The sequence below is a fragment of the Colletotrichum truncatum genome (assembly GCF_014235925.2).
Source record: "Colletotrichum truncatum strain CMES1059 chromosome Unknown Contig_0002, whole genome shotgun sequence".
In the NCBI taxonomy this organism is placed as follows: domain Eukaryota; kingdom Fungi; phylum Ascomycota; class Sordariomycetes; order Glomerellales; family Glomerellaceae; genus Colletotrichum; species Colletotrichum truncatum.
In genome coordinates this window covers 3243993-3261508 of record NW_027222399.1, presented here as the reverse complement: position 1 = coordinate 3261508, position 17516 = coordinate 3243993, and the positions used below count along the sequence as shown (strand labels likewise).

Genomic DNA, 17516 nt, shown 5'->3' with positions numbered 1-17516 from the left:
CTTTGTTGCCATTGATCGTTGCCTGTTATTGGGGTGATGGTGACGACGTCCAAGAATACATTTACCGGTTCTTGTGGAGGTGTCCAGAAAGCGGAATATCCCTCCTCTCACCATTGGCACCCCGGGAATGTGTCTATAAACGGGGGCATCGCGTGTCAATCTCTCTACTGCGATGCCTGGCTGAAGGTTGGGCTGCTGCTAGCCTACTTCTTGCAATGTAGCGTGACCATGACCGCCTAAAGCTCATTTCTCAATTTATTTCCCTGTCGTCTTGTGTCTATTTTGCCAGAAATGACTGAGCGGGCATCTGAGGTGGACCTCAATACTTTCATGGCAGAATCCCGCCACTGTGGCAGGGCACCTTGCAAGCTTATTTTTCTTCCCTCCCTCGGTGTGGCCTGTCCTGTCTCGTATCTGAATTCGAATCACCGAGAAGAGGTCTTGGTACACATCATCTCGGTGGGATGAGTAGCACCGCCCATCACCAGACGTGGCACAACGCAATATGATGGGTGCTAGATGAGACGAAAGATGACTTGAGACGTTAAGAAGAATTTGTCACCGCGACCTAGTTAGTGGCATTCTCTGCGGTGAGGTCAGGTACAGTACATCCTCACTGGTGTGTGTGTGTGTGTCGTCAAGCTCAATTTGCCCCTCATCCGCCCAGAGTTCCCCGCACTCTCCCCCAGAGACTTCGAGGTTGTGCGCCTTCAAGGTCCTCTGTAATGGCCGAGCAAAGCCGCCCTTGAAGACGACGTGGAGTTAGGGGATGCCGCCCAGTAAATTGTGCGCCAGCCCAGACCGATGCCTGCTGATCGCGACGCGCTACCCATGACTGCCGTGCCACTACAACCCCCGTGATTGGCTTGAATCCTAACAATGACATCGTTATGATTGTGGGCATCGGCTTGGCTTTCCACATCTTTTTTCAATGTCGTTACAAAACAGCATCTGGCGATATCAGCTGCCTCTGTACGACGGCTTATATATTCCGTCGTCTTTTGAGCGCCTGGCATGATCACAGCAAGTAAGGGTGCCCCAGGGTCTGGCGCGGAGTGTATAGGCAGGCCAGAACCCCCCGCTGTAAATCATGACTGGTTTTGGGCCTGGCGTTGGGCCGGGATTCAACAAAGTCTCGCAGATTCTGGGGTCGAAATCCACTCCTGCAACCGCAATTTGCAAACGTTCTTTCGCCCTGCAGATTGTGGGTTCTTGCGCCTTAGGCATGTCGATGGTGCGCAAGAGAAAAGTGTCACCGAACCCACTGTGATGACTGAGTGTGTAATCTGCACTGCAGTCCAAGTATCCAGTGCTGCGGCATCTCCGACGTCGGCTGTGGTCCACCGAATAACCTACATCGTGTCGCAAGACATAGCCGTATCCACTTGGCAAAAACGAGTCTGTAGATGCTTAAGATGAGTCTGTAGATGCTTTGGATTAAGCAAGGCCGCTGTCGTGGCCCGTCAAGATGGGACATCTCTTTTGGGCGTAAACCTTGGCAATGTCGTTGCAAGAGATACGGGGGAGCGGCGAAGATTGCGATATTTTGCTGTGGTGAAAGAACCAAAAACAAGGAGGGGCAATCCTTACCTTGGCTTGCGATGCGGAGAAACACTTCAAAAAAGTAGTGTGTGGTTGGAGGGGTCGAACGGAAGTTCCGCCTCCCCCTCGCCCAGGAGGAAGGAGATGGATGTCGCTTTGATGGTGGATTCATCTCACCTCGGGTAATGATGCAACCCCAACTATACACGTACCTCGCAAACCGTCAGACGCAGGAAGGTGCTTCTGGGCTTAAGTAACGGTACCTGGCTTGGTTTTGTACCCGCCCTGCAAAGGTATCGCACGTTTGGGGCTTACGACGATAGGAACCCTCTCCCTTCGGACGAAAAGACGCCTTGCTGACGCCCGTCATTCGTCCCTGCTGAAGACGTGGTTACTAGACTCGTTGGTAGTGGCCAAAACAATGGATCCTGACTCTGGAACTTGTGCCAAACAAAAGACGAGATATCGATACGTATTCTCGGCCTCTCGCAGCCGATTCGACAGATTGTCCGCGGTTAACCAGTGTGTCCTCCATCCACCATTCCCCCTCGAACGTTCCTTCATCCTTGAAGCCCCGTGTCCCCAGACTGACTTCCCGCATTTTCCCCATGGGTGCCCAGTGCCCAGATTTCCCGCCCACGAGGGGAAACGAACCTGGGGCGCCGCCGACGCCGCCGCAGCCTGTGCCTCTTTTTTACTGCGCTGTTTTAGACTTGCGCTTGCTGCCATTCCAGAAGGCCGGGTCCCTTGCCTTTCCCCCATGCTTCCTTGTCCTTGTGTTCCCTGTCCATCCTGGTCAGTCCACATGCCGCCATCTTATAGGATGGACGAATGGAAGTTAGACTTGGCGCGACCGACATCCGCGGGGCCTGAACGACACCTGGTCCCTCTGGGTTTTTTTTTGTGGTTTTCCTGCCTTTCTTTTTCTCTGTGGAAAGTTTCGGACGGAGAACCTTTCTTCCTTCTGCCTGACCTGTGGAGACCAGACTATACAGCCCATTCGGCGGCCCTATCTTTGAGAACCGGAGCCCTCTTTAATGGGGTCATATGGGAAAATTACACCGTAGCTTCCGAGCATCGTACGGCGAATGGAACCCCTCGTCCACCCGTACTCCGTCGACATGTGGGAATCCTAATTTGTTGGGGCTCTTGAGATGACAGAGTGTTGAGTACGGATGGGGAGCCGTCTTAGCCGCTGCGCCGTTGCCATGCACCGATTGCTTGCGCTGCATCCTGCAGGGTGAGGCATACATAAATGTATTGCCTGCCTATTTTAGGCAGTTGTGAGCCTCCAGTCAACTTGCATTGGCAAGGATCTGGACCACCTCTGAACTCTATGTATACTTTGCCTGGTCAAATTGCTCGTGATCACCTTTGTTTTTCCTTATATTTTTGACGGTAAACGTCCCTTGGATGACTTTTATCAAGGAGAGGAACGGTATTTCCGCCGCCCCTCGGACAATCCTGTCACTGTCATCCATATCTATATAATCCATTTAAGGTTGTTCTCACCACTATTACCAGGAAAAGACAGGCCGAGGCAAAAACTCGAGCCCATGGAGGAAGACTTCCTTCTCTAGGCCTTGTGGACCTTGGCCGTCCCGCCTGGATATGATCGGCAGGAACCATCTGTGCTTCCTAGCTTCCCTCTACCCTTTATTAACCGGAGTGCTTTATCCCTTGATTACGGCACTGCGGGACGATAGACGATCCCGTTAGTCATTGTCGTAGATGTACATCGAGTGATGCGACTAGCACACATCCTCTATTTGGGCTTCGGCAAGTTAATACCAAACCTTGGGTACAAAGTAAAATCCAACATGGGACCAGACTTGGCGATCTCAGGGCATCTTCTGGCCAAGCAAAAAGTGATTACCGAAAATAACCCTTGATCCGTCATACCGGTATTTCTTCTGTTCACCAGGGGCGTCCCTGATTGGTGTTTGTCTCTGCCTATTACTCGCTTCGTCTGTCCTACTCAGCTCAACAATCGGCCATTCCTTGAAATTTAGTATGCCGGGGCTGCGCACCTTCATCGAAGGCAGTTGAATTGGCAACAATGAAAGAAGGCCACCCGCACGCCGGTGGGATATAATTAAGCAGCCGGCTATATGCCAGACGATTTTAGACACCCTCTCGGAGTAGACTACTAGCTCCGCAATAGGCTGTGAACGCACCTACAAGAAGAGCCAAAGTATCAAGACCAAACTCACAGTAATGTAAAAACTCAATGACGGCACCAAAGTGAATAAATTGGCATTTTGTACCTCGTCCGATTTATTAACGTTACTCCCGACACATGTCGCCTAGTAAACCCCTAAACGCCGGCAAATCTACCCTCTTTGCTCACAAATCCATGCTCATCAAGTACATTTCCACGATTCTCATGAACTTGGCCACGAAAGCTTCCAGGTGGAAGATGACCTTGGTACCCATTTTGATGCGGTGTTCATAAAACGCCGACCACTTGATCACTTCTGCCTTGAGGGCGTCGTCGATCAAGGGAATGAGCTTAAATGTGAGAGTCTTGAGAATCGTGGTCGGCGGTATGCAGTGTGTAAGAAGGTCGTACAGCTTCGCCCGCACTTGGAGAATCCGCGCCGGGGTGTGCTCTTCAACAATTTCCCTCGCGATCTGGCTGATCAAAGCTTCCCAGTCTGGAGGTGGGATCGGTGTGCTGTCTGTCACTTTCTCACTGTTGCCTGATTAGCTTGGTATGCAGAATAGAGGAGGAGCACCGTACTTTTGCGCATGAACGGCTTCATACATGAGCAGAGCTCGCCGAAGATTCCTGCCGCTCTCCTGTGCTATCCTCATGTGCAAGCCCTTAACCATGGGCCAGTTCTCTTTCTTCGCTGAAACCGCGAGGACCTCGCAGATCTCCTCGTGGGTAGGAGCAGCAACCCTAACCAGTAGTGTTCTCGACCGAATGGGGGCGATGATGTTCGCCGTCGAGTTGGCGAGAAGGATCAAGCGCAAGTTAGGAGAGTACTTCTCCATTGTCCGACGCAGCGCAGCTTGCGCATCTCTTGTGAGGTGGTCTGCCTCGTTGATGACCACAACCTTGAATCTCTGCTTTGCCGACTGATCTACCTGCTGTGTCTGTGCCACCTCTTTCAAAAGATCCTGAACAACAACTCTGTCATAGTTTCCGACGTCTGACGGCGTGATTTCAAGGTGGTAGTTGGAAGCGACGATGTTAAATTCGAGCTTGCGGTTGCTGGATGTTTGGAAGACGCGCGCATCGATCTTAATCTTCTCGACACCGGGTCCATATAACTCTTTCAGTGTAGCGACAATTCGCGTCTTCTTGCCTGCGCCGGATGGGCCGTACACCAGTAAATGAGGAAAATCGCCGCTTTGTGCCTGGAGGCTGTGAGCTAATGCCTGAAGTTTCTCGACCTTGGATGACATACCAGTGAGCCAAGCCTTTCTGACAGTTCCTGGTGGTATGTGAGTGCGTCGAGTGACCTCGGTCTGTGTTTGTCTACGATGAGCGCCATTGCAACTGATTTTTGCGCTGCTTCGGGTACTGCAGTTTGGTTAATCGAATTGTAGACTTTTTGACGATGCGCTGGGGTAGAAGACGCGTTCACTGGCGTTGTCGCGTTAAGTGGGAAATCCATGTGTGGCTGGTGAAATGGTCTGTGCTCCGGAAGCTGCATGTGCCACACAGGTTGATATGCTCGCCCTTCCAATATGCCAAGACATCAGCTTGGCAAATAGTTAGGGGTTCAGTTGCACAATTGTGTTTTGTTCAATCAGTTTTCTAAGGTTTAGTTCAAGTGAGGCGGATGCCATTCTGTTTTTATACAGCTACGATCCCATGCCAATCATCAAACATGGTTATCTATAGTACAGCCACCCCGTATCCTGACAGTATTCCCAAGCCTCTCAGGATGGAGTGGGGTATATGATACAGACTACCTCTTTTTTCTCAAGGCTGAGCAGAAGACGAGCTGGTCGATGAAGCGCTCGTGGGCTTGGTGGGTGCCTCCGCCAATAGGTCCTGGGGCGCAATCTGCTTTCTCGGCCTCTTCAACTCCTCCAACGTAACACCATCAAGCTTCGTGATACCCACAACGGGAGCCTCTCCCTTGTGAACAAATTCCCACTGGCCTAGTTACAAGTTAGTCATGCACAATGCCACATTTGGTTATCCAGTTATCCACTCACCAGGCAGCTTGTTACCTGCCAAACGGAAGGCATCCTTAGCAACAGCCTCGTGGAGCATTCCCTTGATCTCGAAGACAATCTGATTGACTGCCACACGCGCCGCCCAGTGGTCGAAAGAACCCTTTCCCTTACCCATACGCATCTGACTGTGCATTAGCAATGGGTCATCGTAAGGCATATCTCAGTCTCCCTCACCTCGTTACCAGACACGTAGACGCCAACATTGCAGCATATCCTCTTGTATAGCCGATACTTCTGTCCACGCAATCGCATCTTAATGGTGTCTTCGGCGTTCTTGAGCTGCTTTGCGCTGATTCTGCGGTGGTGGTCCTTCATGCGAAGGCCATAGTCACCCCAGATTACGGTTGTGCCCTTGGTAGAACCTCCAGTCGCCACACGGGGCCGGCCTTTCATCATCTTCTTCGTTCGGTCGATCGATGGCTCGAGCCAGGTGCCTCGTCTTGTGGGCGTCGTGGAAAACGGGCGGGCATTACGGAGGATTTGTGATGCGACCAGCGGCTTGGCCAATTGGGGCCGGATCGCAGCACTAAAAGGCTTAATCGATGGCGTCGCAGAAATTCTAAGGCCTTGAAAGGCGCTGAGTAGCGCCTTGGGAGCGTTGGGCCTCATGGTTGCGACTTGCCGTTGAACGTGGTTGATGATAGGATCCCCAAAAAAATGTCCCTGGCTTCAACTCAGCTTGGGTGTGGCTGATGTGGCCTGAGAATTTGGGCGCTGGCTTTTTCTGAGCCTCGAAGCTCATGCTTCAGCCACACCCCACTCCCCTGCACGACTGGAATGGGCGACCAGGGGTCACGGGCCTCGCGTCACTTTCGCGTAGGCAATCCATTACGAGCACGCTGCGGGCGCCAGGCACGACGACATCAATTGGCTTTGCTCGTCTACTAGAATCTCACCCTCCTGTAGGCAGCAGTAGCAGTGCAACGGCCTTAAAACCTCAACCTATCCATCGCGGACTGGTCTTCCAAGGCGCACTACAACAACATCACAATGCCTGCTGATATTCGGTCCTTTTTTGGACCAAAGGGAGGTGCTGCACCTAAACCTGCACCGAAGAAGGTTGAGGAGCCGCCAAAAAGTCGAAGAGGCAGAAAAGTTGTTGAAGACAGCGACGATGACGATGAGCCTGCCCCACCACCGTAAGATATCATGTATCAACGGATCAGACTCTTCTACTAACTGTTTGAAGCAAGCCAGTAGTGAAGACTGCCGACAAGAAAAAGACCAAGTACGATGACCACCTTTGTCTCCTATGGAGCAAGACTAATGGAACATACAGAAGTGAGGATGTAAAGGGTACCGAAACCACCGCCAGTGACTATTTCGCGTCGTCCAAGTCAAGCAAAGCCACAAAGGCAGCGCCCTCCCCGAAGACTGATCGGACGAGTAAGGTCAAAACCGAAGTGGAGGTCCGAACAAGCCCACGAAACAAGAAAACCACTACGAAACCAGCAGAAGAAGCCACAAAGAGCTCTACTTCAGCTCCCAGAAAGCGCGGCACTACATCATATAACAAGCATGATTCGGACGACAACGCGGATGCTTATGTTGACGAGGGCGATGATGACGACGACGGCGATATCTTCGCAGCCGATATTAAAGGGCGAAGTAAGCGAAAGAACGATGATTACGTCGAGGACGAAAGCGATGATGAGATACTTCCCAAGCCGAAGCGTGTGGCCTCTCGAACTGCCGCTACTGCAACCCCCACCAAGAGCACCAAGACAACAACCACCAAGGCGACAACGGGGACTAAGAGGCGCAAGACACCTGAAGAGGAAACGGAAGAGTCTGAGGAGGATCAACCACCACCAAAGAAGAAGGCCCCCGCAAAGCCTCGTGCTCCAAGAGCCAAGAAGACTGATGAGCCTGAAGACGCCGCTTACCAGTCAATCTTGGACGACATTCCCACTGTCCGACCTCCTACACCTCCTCAAAGGGACCCGAATGTGAAATTCGACTGGCGAAAGTCGGCTGCTGGCGGGGGTAACAGTAGTGCTGTACCTCCAAATGCCGGTGCTGTGGAGTTGCCCGAGGGCGAAGATGAGTGTCTTTCAGGCCTTACCTTTGTTTTCACTGGTGTGCTTCACACAATCGGTCGAGATGAAGGTCAAGCCCTGGTGAAGAAGTATGGCGGTAAGGTTACAGGGGCGCCGAGCAGTAAGACGAGCTACGTTGTACTTGGCGATGATGCAGGTCCAAGCAAGTTGAAGAAAATCAAAGACTTCGGCATCAAAACCATTAACGAGGAAGGTTTGTTCGAACTCATCCGGCGACTTCCGGCCTACGGTGGCAGTGGCAAGGGCGCCGAAAAGGCACGAGAGAAAAAGAAGCAGGAAGAGGAAAATATTAAGAAACAGGCCCTAGAAATGGAACGCGAAGAGAAGGCAAGAAAAGCTGCAGCGGAAAAGGCTGCCAAACAAGCTGCCGCTGCCCGTGGCACAACCGTAGCTCCCACACCGGCGGCTACTCCGGTACAACTTTGGACCTCTAAATATGCGCCGACACAGCTCAACCATATCTGCGGCAATAAGGCTCAGGTCGAGAAAATCCAGGCTTGGCTCAGGAACTGGGCAAAGTCGAGAAAATATGACTTCCAAAAACGTGGCGCAGATGGTATGGGAGGTACGCGTGCCATCATCATTTCGGGCCCTCCTGGGATTGGCAAGACAACTTCTGCCCACCTTGCTGCTAAACTTGAGGGTTTTGACGTTATTGAGAGCAACGCCAGTGACACACGCAGCAAGAAGCTCGTCGAGAATGGAGTGAGCGACGTCATGAACAACACGTCACTGCTCGGCTTTTTTGCCGGGGATGGCAAGAAGGTCGACGGTGAAAAGAAAAACATTGTGTTGATTATGGACGAAGTCGACGGAATGTCCGCTGGTGACCGTGGCGGCGTTGGCGCGCTGGCAAAGTTCTGCAAGAAAACTGAGGTTCCACTCATCCTCATTTGCAACGAGCGCAAACTGCCTAAGATGAAGCCCTTCGATTTCGTGGCCATGGATATTCCCTTCAGACGCCCAACAGTGGAGCAAGTTCGGTCCCGTATCATGACGATTTGCCATCGTGAAGGGCTGAAGTTGCCAGTGCCGGTGATAGATGCTCTTATCGAAGGCAGCAACAAAGACATTCGACAAATCATTAACATGATATCTACAGCCAAGCTCGACCAGGCATCGATGAACTACGATCAGGGTAAAGCGATGACAAAGGCTTGGGAAAAGCATGTCATTCTGAAGCCTTGGGATATCTGCCAGAAGATGCTTGCAGGCGGGCTTTTTACTCCGGCCAGCAAAACAACCTTGAATGAGAAGATCGAACTGTACTTCAACGACCACGAATTTAGTTATCTTATGATTCAAGAGAACTATCTCCGAAGCAAGCCCATGGCACTCAACCACAAAGGATACAACAAGAGAGAGGAGAACCTCAAGTACCTCGAACTTGTTGACCAGGCAGCTGAAAGCATTAGTGACGGAGACTTGGTTGACCGCATGATCCACGGACCGCAACAACAATGGAGTCTTATGCCCACCCATGCGGTCTTCAGCACCGTCCGACCCTCAAGCTTCGTTGCCGGCCAACTTATGGGCTCCAACTTCACATCCTGGCTCGGCAACAACAGCAAGACTGGCAAACTGGGCCGTTATGTTCGTGAGCTGCACTCCCACATGCGCCTCAGATCATCAGGCGATGCCAACGAAATTCGTCAGCAATACCTGCCAGTGCTCTGGGACCAGCTCATTCGTCGTTTGGCTGTGGAGGGCAAGGATTGTGTCGATGAAATTATCCAACTGATGGACAGCTACTATTTAACACGCGATGACTTCGACGCCATTCAAGAGCTGGGCGTTGGACCGCAAGCTGAAGGCCAAGCTGAGATCGAGTCAAAAACCAAGGCAGCTTTCACGCGCACGTAAGTAACAGCCCCTCTGTAAACCATTTTCGATAACTAACAGAACGCAGCTACAATGCCATGTCCCATCCCATCCCTTTCATGAAGGCTAGTAATGTCCTGGCTCCGAAGAAGGCTGCTAAGGAAGCACCTGATCTTGAGGAAGCCATTGAGGAGGAGGACGATGCCGAAGCTGTTGAACCTGCCGATGCTGTCGAAGATGACGAGCTTGACCTCAAGGGTGACAAGTATATCAAGCAACCCAAGCCCAAGGCTAAGAGAGCCACGAAAAAGGTCAAGGCCGCAGGCGATGAGAACGACGACGATGCTGACGCCAAGCCAAAGAAAGGCCAAGCTAAAGGAAAAGCATCGACAGCGAAGGGAAAAGGAAAGAAATAGGGCTATATTGACTGTGCAGAGTCACTGTAATGATTATTTTAACGATCTAGATTTGGCTGTGTTGACTCTTTCACAGTCTGCCAACACAGCATGGCACGGATGATCAAGTATTTGGGATTGGTGGGGGATCAGCTTCTGGTATCCTGGACCTTGTGCGCTTACATACTATATGCTTTGTACAAGAAACTGTCATTGAGCAGAACATACACTGTATTGCCAGCTTTTTGCACCTTGTCAAAGAAACCTACCTTCTTTGATGGCCATATTCCATTCCATTCGACGGAAAGTTTGCCCCTACTTCAATGGCCTCCATGCGTTGGACGGGTTGATATGCCGTATGACTCTGTGATTTATACCGTATCCCCTGCACCGACTCGTTAAATCGGACTTTTAACAGGCCCTAATGGCTATTGCACTTCCTAGGAGGGGTATTTCCCGTGAGCTCAGAAGTAAGATCTAGGCTTATCCAAGGCTTGGAGTCTCTGTCTCTAGTTCCAACTACATACACATACCGACGGTTTCAGCTGCTATATGTTCTAGGGTATCTAGTCTTGACTTGGAGCCAATGAACCATCTGCAGTAATGATTATTAATGATAACGGCCTGAAAACAAGCTGCTTCGGTCGTAACTGGCATCAGCAGTTCTGCAGCTGCAGAGGAGAGGGTGAACGAGAATCAAATCACTTAGAGAAGGTTAGAACAAAGACTGCCTTTGAAAACTGCTCTGCGTGTAGCCAAGGGATGCAAATTCGGAATGAAATTCACTGACACATCCTGACGATTTATACACCAAGATCATTCCTTCGCCTCACCATCCCACCATTTCCTTCCCTTGCCTCGATCAACCATTTCCAGCCACCCAAGGAGATTTTGTTTCTTGGAGTGCTGAAGGCTCTTGATATTTCTTCCAGCATTGAAGCTTTGGTGGGTTTCATTGGATACCTCCCTCGAGCGATTCGGCCTACAGCTCGATTTTACGACTGGTGCCGCTTGCTCTCTTTGCTTCTTACCACAATTGCATCTGGAGTGGTTTAATCTCACAGAAAAATCCTGGGTTTTGTTTTCCTCAAGGTTGGTCGGCAATGCATATACGGATGCTAACGAGTAGATCAGGCAGTACAAGAGGAATCAGTCCAGTAAGTACTAAAACCTCTTGGTCTTGCTCTTTTCACGACACCGGGAATTTCTCGCCGCGTGGTAATTGTAACAATCAATTCAGCCATGTCGGGAGAACCTGTCGCCTTTCGCGACCACAGTCCTCATCAGCTTTCAATGATTGAGGAGGTTTCTTGCGAGTCGATGCCTACGCCGCCGCAAGATGATGACAAAGTTGGCTCTTCCGCAAGCTTCCTACTCAACCATTCGGCAAACAGCAAGTACAGCAATTCAGATATTTCGGAGGTGTACATGCACCAGAATACCGATTTAAACAGCTTCGATGAAGTTACGTCAAATGTCGGCCCTCACCGTCTTCAGCATGGCAGTCTCATGCAGAACATCCCGGGTACTGTGCTATACGGTAATTGGGAGCAGGACAACAACCTGGATCATCTCAACCGTTGTTCTAGTATGTTTTATATCGATTTGTAGCTAGTCACACTGCTTATTGAAACAGCTCCCGATACGGTGATTCACTACGACCTGGCTGAGATGGATGGGCCTTACGATGCTACTTCTTCATCCTCAGATGCGTCATACCGGCTATTAGCTTGTCAAGGTATTCATTCTCATTACTTCACCTACTTATTCTCTCTTGCTATTCTTCATTCCGGCGTTCCCTTGCTTAATTTACTACACTCATCGTATCCCTGCATTTTACTCTCAGATCCATCTCTTTGTCACCCTTGTCAAGTGTTGGGCAAATGCTAATTCTCGTCAGAGTCGACTGCTCACAATGCCGATTTCAAGATTTGTGGTGCTCTAAGAGCGAAAGATTGGTCGATTTTCCAGAGCAATCTAGTCGACTACGGTCCGGACGAGCCCAGTCCGAGAATCCCCGGCTGCTCTGCTGGCCACCCCTATAAGAAGACGTGGAAGTTAACAGACTCAACAATGATGGCTTACAATGCCATGCGAGGCCCCATGTTAGTCCCTGGCAATGACCCTTTGCGTAACTGGATGGTTCTCAAGGCGAATGAGGCCATGTACGAGTCTATAAACAAATCCGCCAAGAGAGTTCATGAGACCACCAGTGAAGGCAATACGCTTTCCCAGGAACGAGTTGACTCGTTCTCATGTAATAAGGAGGATAGTGAAGATACTCGTAATATGGGGCGAGACGATATTTGTACCGAAGCACAGGATTCAACTCGGAAGGGCACTGCCGGAATGTCTGGCTTCAGCTTCAGAGAGAACCAAGGCTTGGATGACTGCGCCAAGTATGTTGCAGCGTTCAATCTCTGATTATGTTGCTTACAATCAAGTAGGATGCTCAAGGAAGCCAATATGGCCACGAAAGACTATGCTCCGCCTGAATTGGACAGAAACCCGGTCTACGAAGTCCCTCGTCCCAGATACTTGCACTTGTCACCGAACTTCGAGGGATATAAATTCAAGGATTACATACCCGCGAGTGCTACTGTTCTCGACCCAGCTTACAAGCAGCCATTGGGCCGCGACCGTCATTTTGGTAAGAGGACGCTGATGTACGTTTCTCGAACAGACGGCTTACTCGTTCTAGTGACGGAGTATGACATCTCAGATGATGAGGGCGATCCTGAATCAGGACGCCTTTCTCCTTGCACCTTTCGCTTGCTGGCAGAGGGCTGTTCTCAGCGGAACCCAAAGGCGAATCAAGTCTTCATGGCCGAGGATGTGAGTTGTCTGCGGAATCTGTTTGAACTATGAGGCTGATCTTAGTCCCAGGCTCGGCGGTTGCGTCCTCCAACGCCACTTAACGACAACGATAGACGTATCACCACGGACAGACTTACAATGTCCTTCCAGCTGCAAAGAGACAAGAACGATGGCGGCTGGATCACTCCTTGCTACTCAGTCGAGTCGGAGCCTTCCATTATATACGATCCTCCGGGTGAGCATATCTTGACTTGCCTTTGGAAGCACAATCTCTTACATCCCCGCAGGTGTTACTCTGAAGCACAAAATGCGCAACTGGTGGTTTGGCCTCTTCGACCGAATGGACCCCATAGCCGCTCGCCGCTTCCGTAAAATCCAGTTTCGAGAAGCTACCGACCCCATCACGCCCTTAGACACCACCTCCGAACGCTCTGTCTCGTCGTCTAGTAATTCCGATGATGCCGCGGCAGACATTCATAAAAGACCCTATACTGACGCCGAGGTGCTCGAAGCACTCCATTCCTCTTCATGCCGCCGGGTCGCAGGGGTTGCGCCACAGAATGCACCGCTCATCATTTCACAGCGATGGCAGACGGTTACGCGCTGGAAAGCGCAGGACGCAGACCTCGTAAGAGAGAACGATCAAATGCGCGGCGCCATTGAGCGAGCAAAGATTGAACTGCGCGAGATCAGGCTCACGGTTGATCACCTGCTCCAGAAGAAGGCTGCAGAAGAAATGGCGATGCGCCAGCGCAGACACAAACGCATTCTTCGCCAGGTATCGGCGCACTTACATGAGCTGCGGTACGAAATACAAAGCAAGTTTGACGCACTCAAGCACGCGCAAACTCAAAATCAGAGTATGAAGGCAGAGTTGGCACTACTTGAGTGGCAGATCAAAAACGAGTGCGCCAGAGCTGAGCTGTCGAGCCCTGATGAGGTCCGGAAGGCTGTCTCGGAGCATTTTCGGAACAAGTTGGCAGCTTTGGATCTTGTTGACTGTTTTTGAGAGGCTAGCCCCAAGAGCCTGCTCCTTGCGGATTGATGTCGGCTTGCATACTGCACCCCAGCTGGTTGTCATCAAAAGTGAGCGGTTGCAAACATGCATTGCTAAGGTTGGAGCCAACCCTGGCACTCTAGCCTCGGAGCTCTCTTCGAAAACCTTCGGCTCATTTCGTTTTCTTTCGCTTGATCACATCGATCAACAATTGTCGAGATATCAAACCCCATTACTGGTCACGTTCCCCGCATCGGTCGACTATTAGGTACTGCCAAGCTGGGAATTATCAATTTGTGGTGGAGCCATTGACTAACACCGTTACAAGCCGACACTGTCGACAATCGTGGACCAAGCGTTTTCAGACAATTCCCTTTTCTTGCTTTTGTCTTACGCAATGCTTCGGTCTGTTGTTGGCTAACGGTTGAGTACGATAACTCCGAGTGGAGAGAACGGGAATCGACATCTCAGGGCCTGCCTAATCGCCTCGAGCATTGCTGAAGCATGTTGCAACGATATTCTATTCGGAAGTCACGAAATAATCGTCTGGGAACTTTGAAATTGGGTGTGATGAAAGAACGAGGAGAACTATGTCTCCAAGGCGGTGATTAAATTGTATCAAAGGTTTCGAGGAGAATCGCGAGGCCTCGGAATCCCTTTCCGAGACCTATGTACAGAACACATCCAGATTCTATCCTTTTTCTTTTTCATCCACCGAAGGCCATCCCATTATGGCCTCCTTTTCCGCCATGCTATTGTAACATCATGAGAGGAGCATTATACACCGACCGGAACGCCCAGTTCGCTGTTCCGGGAATCGACACAATATCGTAGAACATAATGGTACAAGGGGGGCTGTAGCCGCCGATGCCTCCCAGCGGCCGGCCAGCCCCATGAAATTTGTTTATGGTGTGCGTGAACCCATTGGAGGGATTCAGTTCAGGCGTTGAATATAACGAAAGTATTTAAGCGTTCTTAACGACGCCGACCTTGGCAGCGCGCAGGACGCGGCCGTTGAGCTTGAAGCCCTTCTGCTGGACATGGAAGACGGTGTTGTCCTCCTTATCGGGCTGGGGCGCCATAAAGGTGGCGTCGTGCTCGTTGGGGTTGAACTTCTCACCCTCAGGGTCGACACGCTCAATGCCGTGCTTCTTGAGGGTGGTCATGAGAATATCGTCGGTCATCTTAAGGCCCTCGTACAGGTTGACGAGGTCCTGAAGATCGCCCGACTTCTCGGGGGCGTTGAGCTTCTCCTTGGGGACAGTGGAGAGGGCGCGGTCGAGGTTATCGACGCTGTCAACGAGATCTTTGGCAAACTTCTGCAGGGCAAAGTCGCGGGCCTGCTTGACCTCGCGCTGGGTACGGTCCTGGAGGTTGCGGAAGTCGGCGATGGTGCGCAGGCACTTGTCCTGTATCGCATTGCATGTTAGCCAATGGGTTATTTTTCTCAGAGCCGACATCGGTAGGCGCATTGCGCTTCAACGAACCTTCCAGTCAGCGGCCTCCTTCTCCTTGGCCTCCAACTGCTTCTTCAAAGCAGACTCAGCATCGTCGGCCTTCTCACCCTCCTTGGGTGCCTCGGTGGTCTCCTTGGCATCGCTGTACCACCTCGCAACGGCGGGTTGAGCGGCACGTATCCTGAAAGCCGGGGAGCTCTGGAACTGATTTTGGAAGGCAGACTTGGGCACCTGAGTGCGCAGGCCGGAGCGCACAGCGCGGGAGGAGGTAGTGATGGCTTGTCTGAACATTGTGGTGGGTTATTCTGTTGAATGGAGGATTTGGGGGGAGGAGTATTGAAATTGGTGAGATCGGGGGGCGATGCAGGGACTGTCGCGTGTACGGAGGAGCTTTTAAGAGGGAATGAAATTTTATCGGGATGGCCAAGTGACGGAATTGCCGTCCCTTTGGCCCCCGGTCACACGGGAAACTTTGGCGACCAATCATCATGCTTAACAGGAGCTCCATCACGGGGCGGATGAATGAAGGGACCGGAACCAGCTTTATCGATAAGACTAGCGCCAAGGCAAGGCCAGCCAGAAACGCCAGGCAAGCACGGTGGCTGTAACTTCCAATTGGGAGCGCGCCTGTGCCTGTCTTTGCCTCCTGTCGCAAAAATATCCATTCAGCCTCCCCCACTGCTTAGCTATCACCGACTTGCCTTAACCCACATACGCCGACCATCCTCGTCACAAGGGACCGCCTACCGGCTATACTGTGCACAAGAGCTCGTGCTATCTTATTACTTTGCAAACCATCTCAGTCCTCGTGAAACCTAGGCTAGTCCTCGTCCCGACAGAGCGAAGGCACGATGGAGTACGAGCCGATGCTGTTGGACGGCGAGTCCGGAGGACCGCAGATCAAGATCTCGGGGGTAAACTCTATGCCTTCATCTTCTTAAAGGAGACCTTGTTGCTAACGGCCCGGCGCCCGCTTAGGCTGACAACATTCACGTCAACTTCGACCTCTCCAACTGCGACCTCTCCTTTGCCAACTCGCTGCGTCGCGTCATCCAGGCCGAGGTTCCTACGATCGCCATTGACCTGGTTGAAATCGAGGCCAACACCTCGGTTCTTGCCGACGAGTTCATCGCGCATCGTCTCGGTCTCATCCCACTCCACTCCAAAGACGCCAACAGTCTCCTTTACTCCCGTGATTGCGACTGCGAACAGTACTGCGATAACTGTAGCGTCAAGCTGACCCTCCACGCCCGCTGTACCTCGGACGAGACTATGAAGGTTTACGCGAGCGACCTCCTTGTCGACAGTTTCCGACAAAACGGTACCGTGGGAAACCCTGTTATTATGGATCCTGATGGATTGGGCTCTTTGATCTGCAAATTGCGCAAGGGGCAAGAACTTAAGGTGTCTTGCATTGCGAAGAAGGGAATCGCTAAGGAGCACGCGAAATGGATGCCCACGGCTGCTGTCGGCTTCGAATATGACCCCCATAACAAGCTGCATCACTTGGATATGTGGTACGAAGAGGATGCGAAGGCGGAATGGTAAGTAATATCGAAGTGGCGGGTCACAGCGCGCGATGGCTGATTATTGTTGTACAGGCCCGAGAGCAAGTATGCAAAGATGGAAGATCCTCCTCAGGAGGGAGAGCCGTTCGACTACGACGCGGTGCCTGAGAAGTTCTACTTCGAGGTTGAAGGCGTTGGCAGTCTCGAACCGGACCAGATCATTCAGGAGGGCATTAAGATCATCCAGGAGAAGATGGCGTTGCTACTGCACATGCTCACTGGTGAGGCGGACGATGACGGCATGGCCGACTTCGATGGCCCGCGTAGTCCCAACCTGGATATGGATGGCGGTAATCCATGGGGGCAGGATCAGGGCTACACGACGCCTTTCAACGGTGGCGGCGGCCAGAGCTCATGGGGAGGCAACGCGACAACCCCCTATGCTACCACCACACCGTACGGAGCATCTGGACAATCCGGCTGGAACTAAACATGAACAAAAACAATTACATAAAGGCGTTAATGATCACTCTTGAAAGATGGGCGGCAATGGAGTTTTGCAAAGGGTTGCGGAAGCCAGTATCAGTATAAGCTGGCTAATTATCATAAAATAAGCAATTCTGGGTTTGCTGTATAAGTAACTGAAGACCAGGCCTGGGAGGTATGCGACGAAGCATCAAATGGATAAGAGTGGAGGGTTGTGTCTGATTCTCTGTCAACAA

General features: G+C 51.5%; 6 protein-coding genes across 6 annotated transcripts; 3 read left to right on the top strand and 3 right to left on the bottom strand.

Annotated features, from left to right (window-relative positions):
- Positions 1-3888: 3888 nt before the first annotated feature.
- On the bottom strand, positions 3889-5045 carry CTRU02_203836 (DNA replication factor c subunit; the record flags this gene model as incomplete). The annotated part of the gene is made up of 3 exons (XM_036722409.1): positions 3889-4237; positions 4286-4908; positions 4959-5045. The coding sequence occupies 3 exons, from the start codon at positions 5043-5045 to the stop codon at positions 3889-3891; spliced, it is 1059 nt and encodes a 352-aa protein (XP_036586015.1).
- Positions 5046-5479: 434 nt separating this feature from the next.
- CTRU02_203835 (mitochondrial 54S ribosomal protein uL16m) lies at positions 5480-6348 on the bottom strand (the record flags this gene model as incomplete). The annotated part of the gene is made up of 3 exons (XM_036722408.1): positions 5480-5661; positions 5719-5860; positions 5914-6348. 3 exons carry the CDS (start codon positions 6346-6348, stop codon positions 5480-5482), a joined length of 759 nt encoding a protein of 252 aa, XP_036586014.1.
- A 381-nt stretch (positions 6349-6729) lies between these two features.
- Positions 6730-10036, top strand: CTRU02_203834 (Replication factor C subunit 1; the record flags this gene model as incomplete). Its single annotated transcript, XM_036722407.1, has 3 exons — positions 6730-6878; positions 6929-9658; positions 9709-10036. The coding sequence occupies 3 exons, from the start codon at positions 6730-6732 to the stop codon at positions 10034-10036; spliced, it is 3207 nt and encodes a 1068-aa protein (XP_036586013.1).
- A 1221-nt stretch (positions 10037-11257) lies between these two features.
- Positions 11258-13841, top strand: CTRU02_203833 (uncharacterized protein; the record flags this gene model as incomplete). Its single annotated transcript, XM_070204270.1, has 7 exons — positions 11258-11603; positions 11652-11753; positions 11916-12414; positions 12463-12665; positions 12717-12850; positions 12902-13067; positions 13120-13841. 7 exons carry the CDS (start codon positions 11258-11260, stop codon positions 13839-13841), a joined length of 2172 nt encoding a protein of 723 aa, XP_070062033.1.
- Positions 13842-14794: 953 nt separating this feature from the next.
- CTRU02_203832 (GrpE protein) lies at positions 14795-15577 on the bottom strand (the record flags this gene model as incomplete). The annotated part of the gene is made up of 2 exons (XM_036722405.1): positions 14795-15238; positions 15317-15577. 2 exons carry the CDS (start codon positions 15575-15577, stop codon positions 14795-14797), a joined length of 705 nt encoding a protein of 234 aa, XP_036586011.1.
- A 560-nt stretch (positions 15578-16137) lies between these two features.
- CTRU02_203831 (RNA polymerase ii subunit 3) lies at positions 16138-17284 on the top strand (the record flags this gene model as incomplete). Its single annotated transcript, XM_036722404.1, has 3 exons — positions 16138-16200; positions 16265-16830; positions 16888-17284. 3 exons carry the CDS (start codon positions 16138-16140, stop codon positions 17282-17284), a joined length of 1026 nt encoding a protein of 341 aa, XP_036586010.1.
- Positions 17285-17516: the final 232 nt, after the last annotated feature.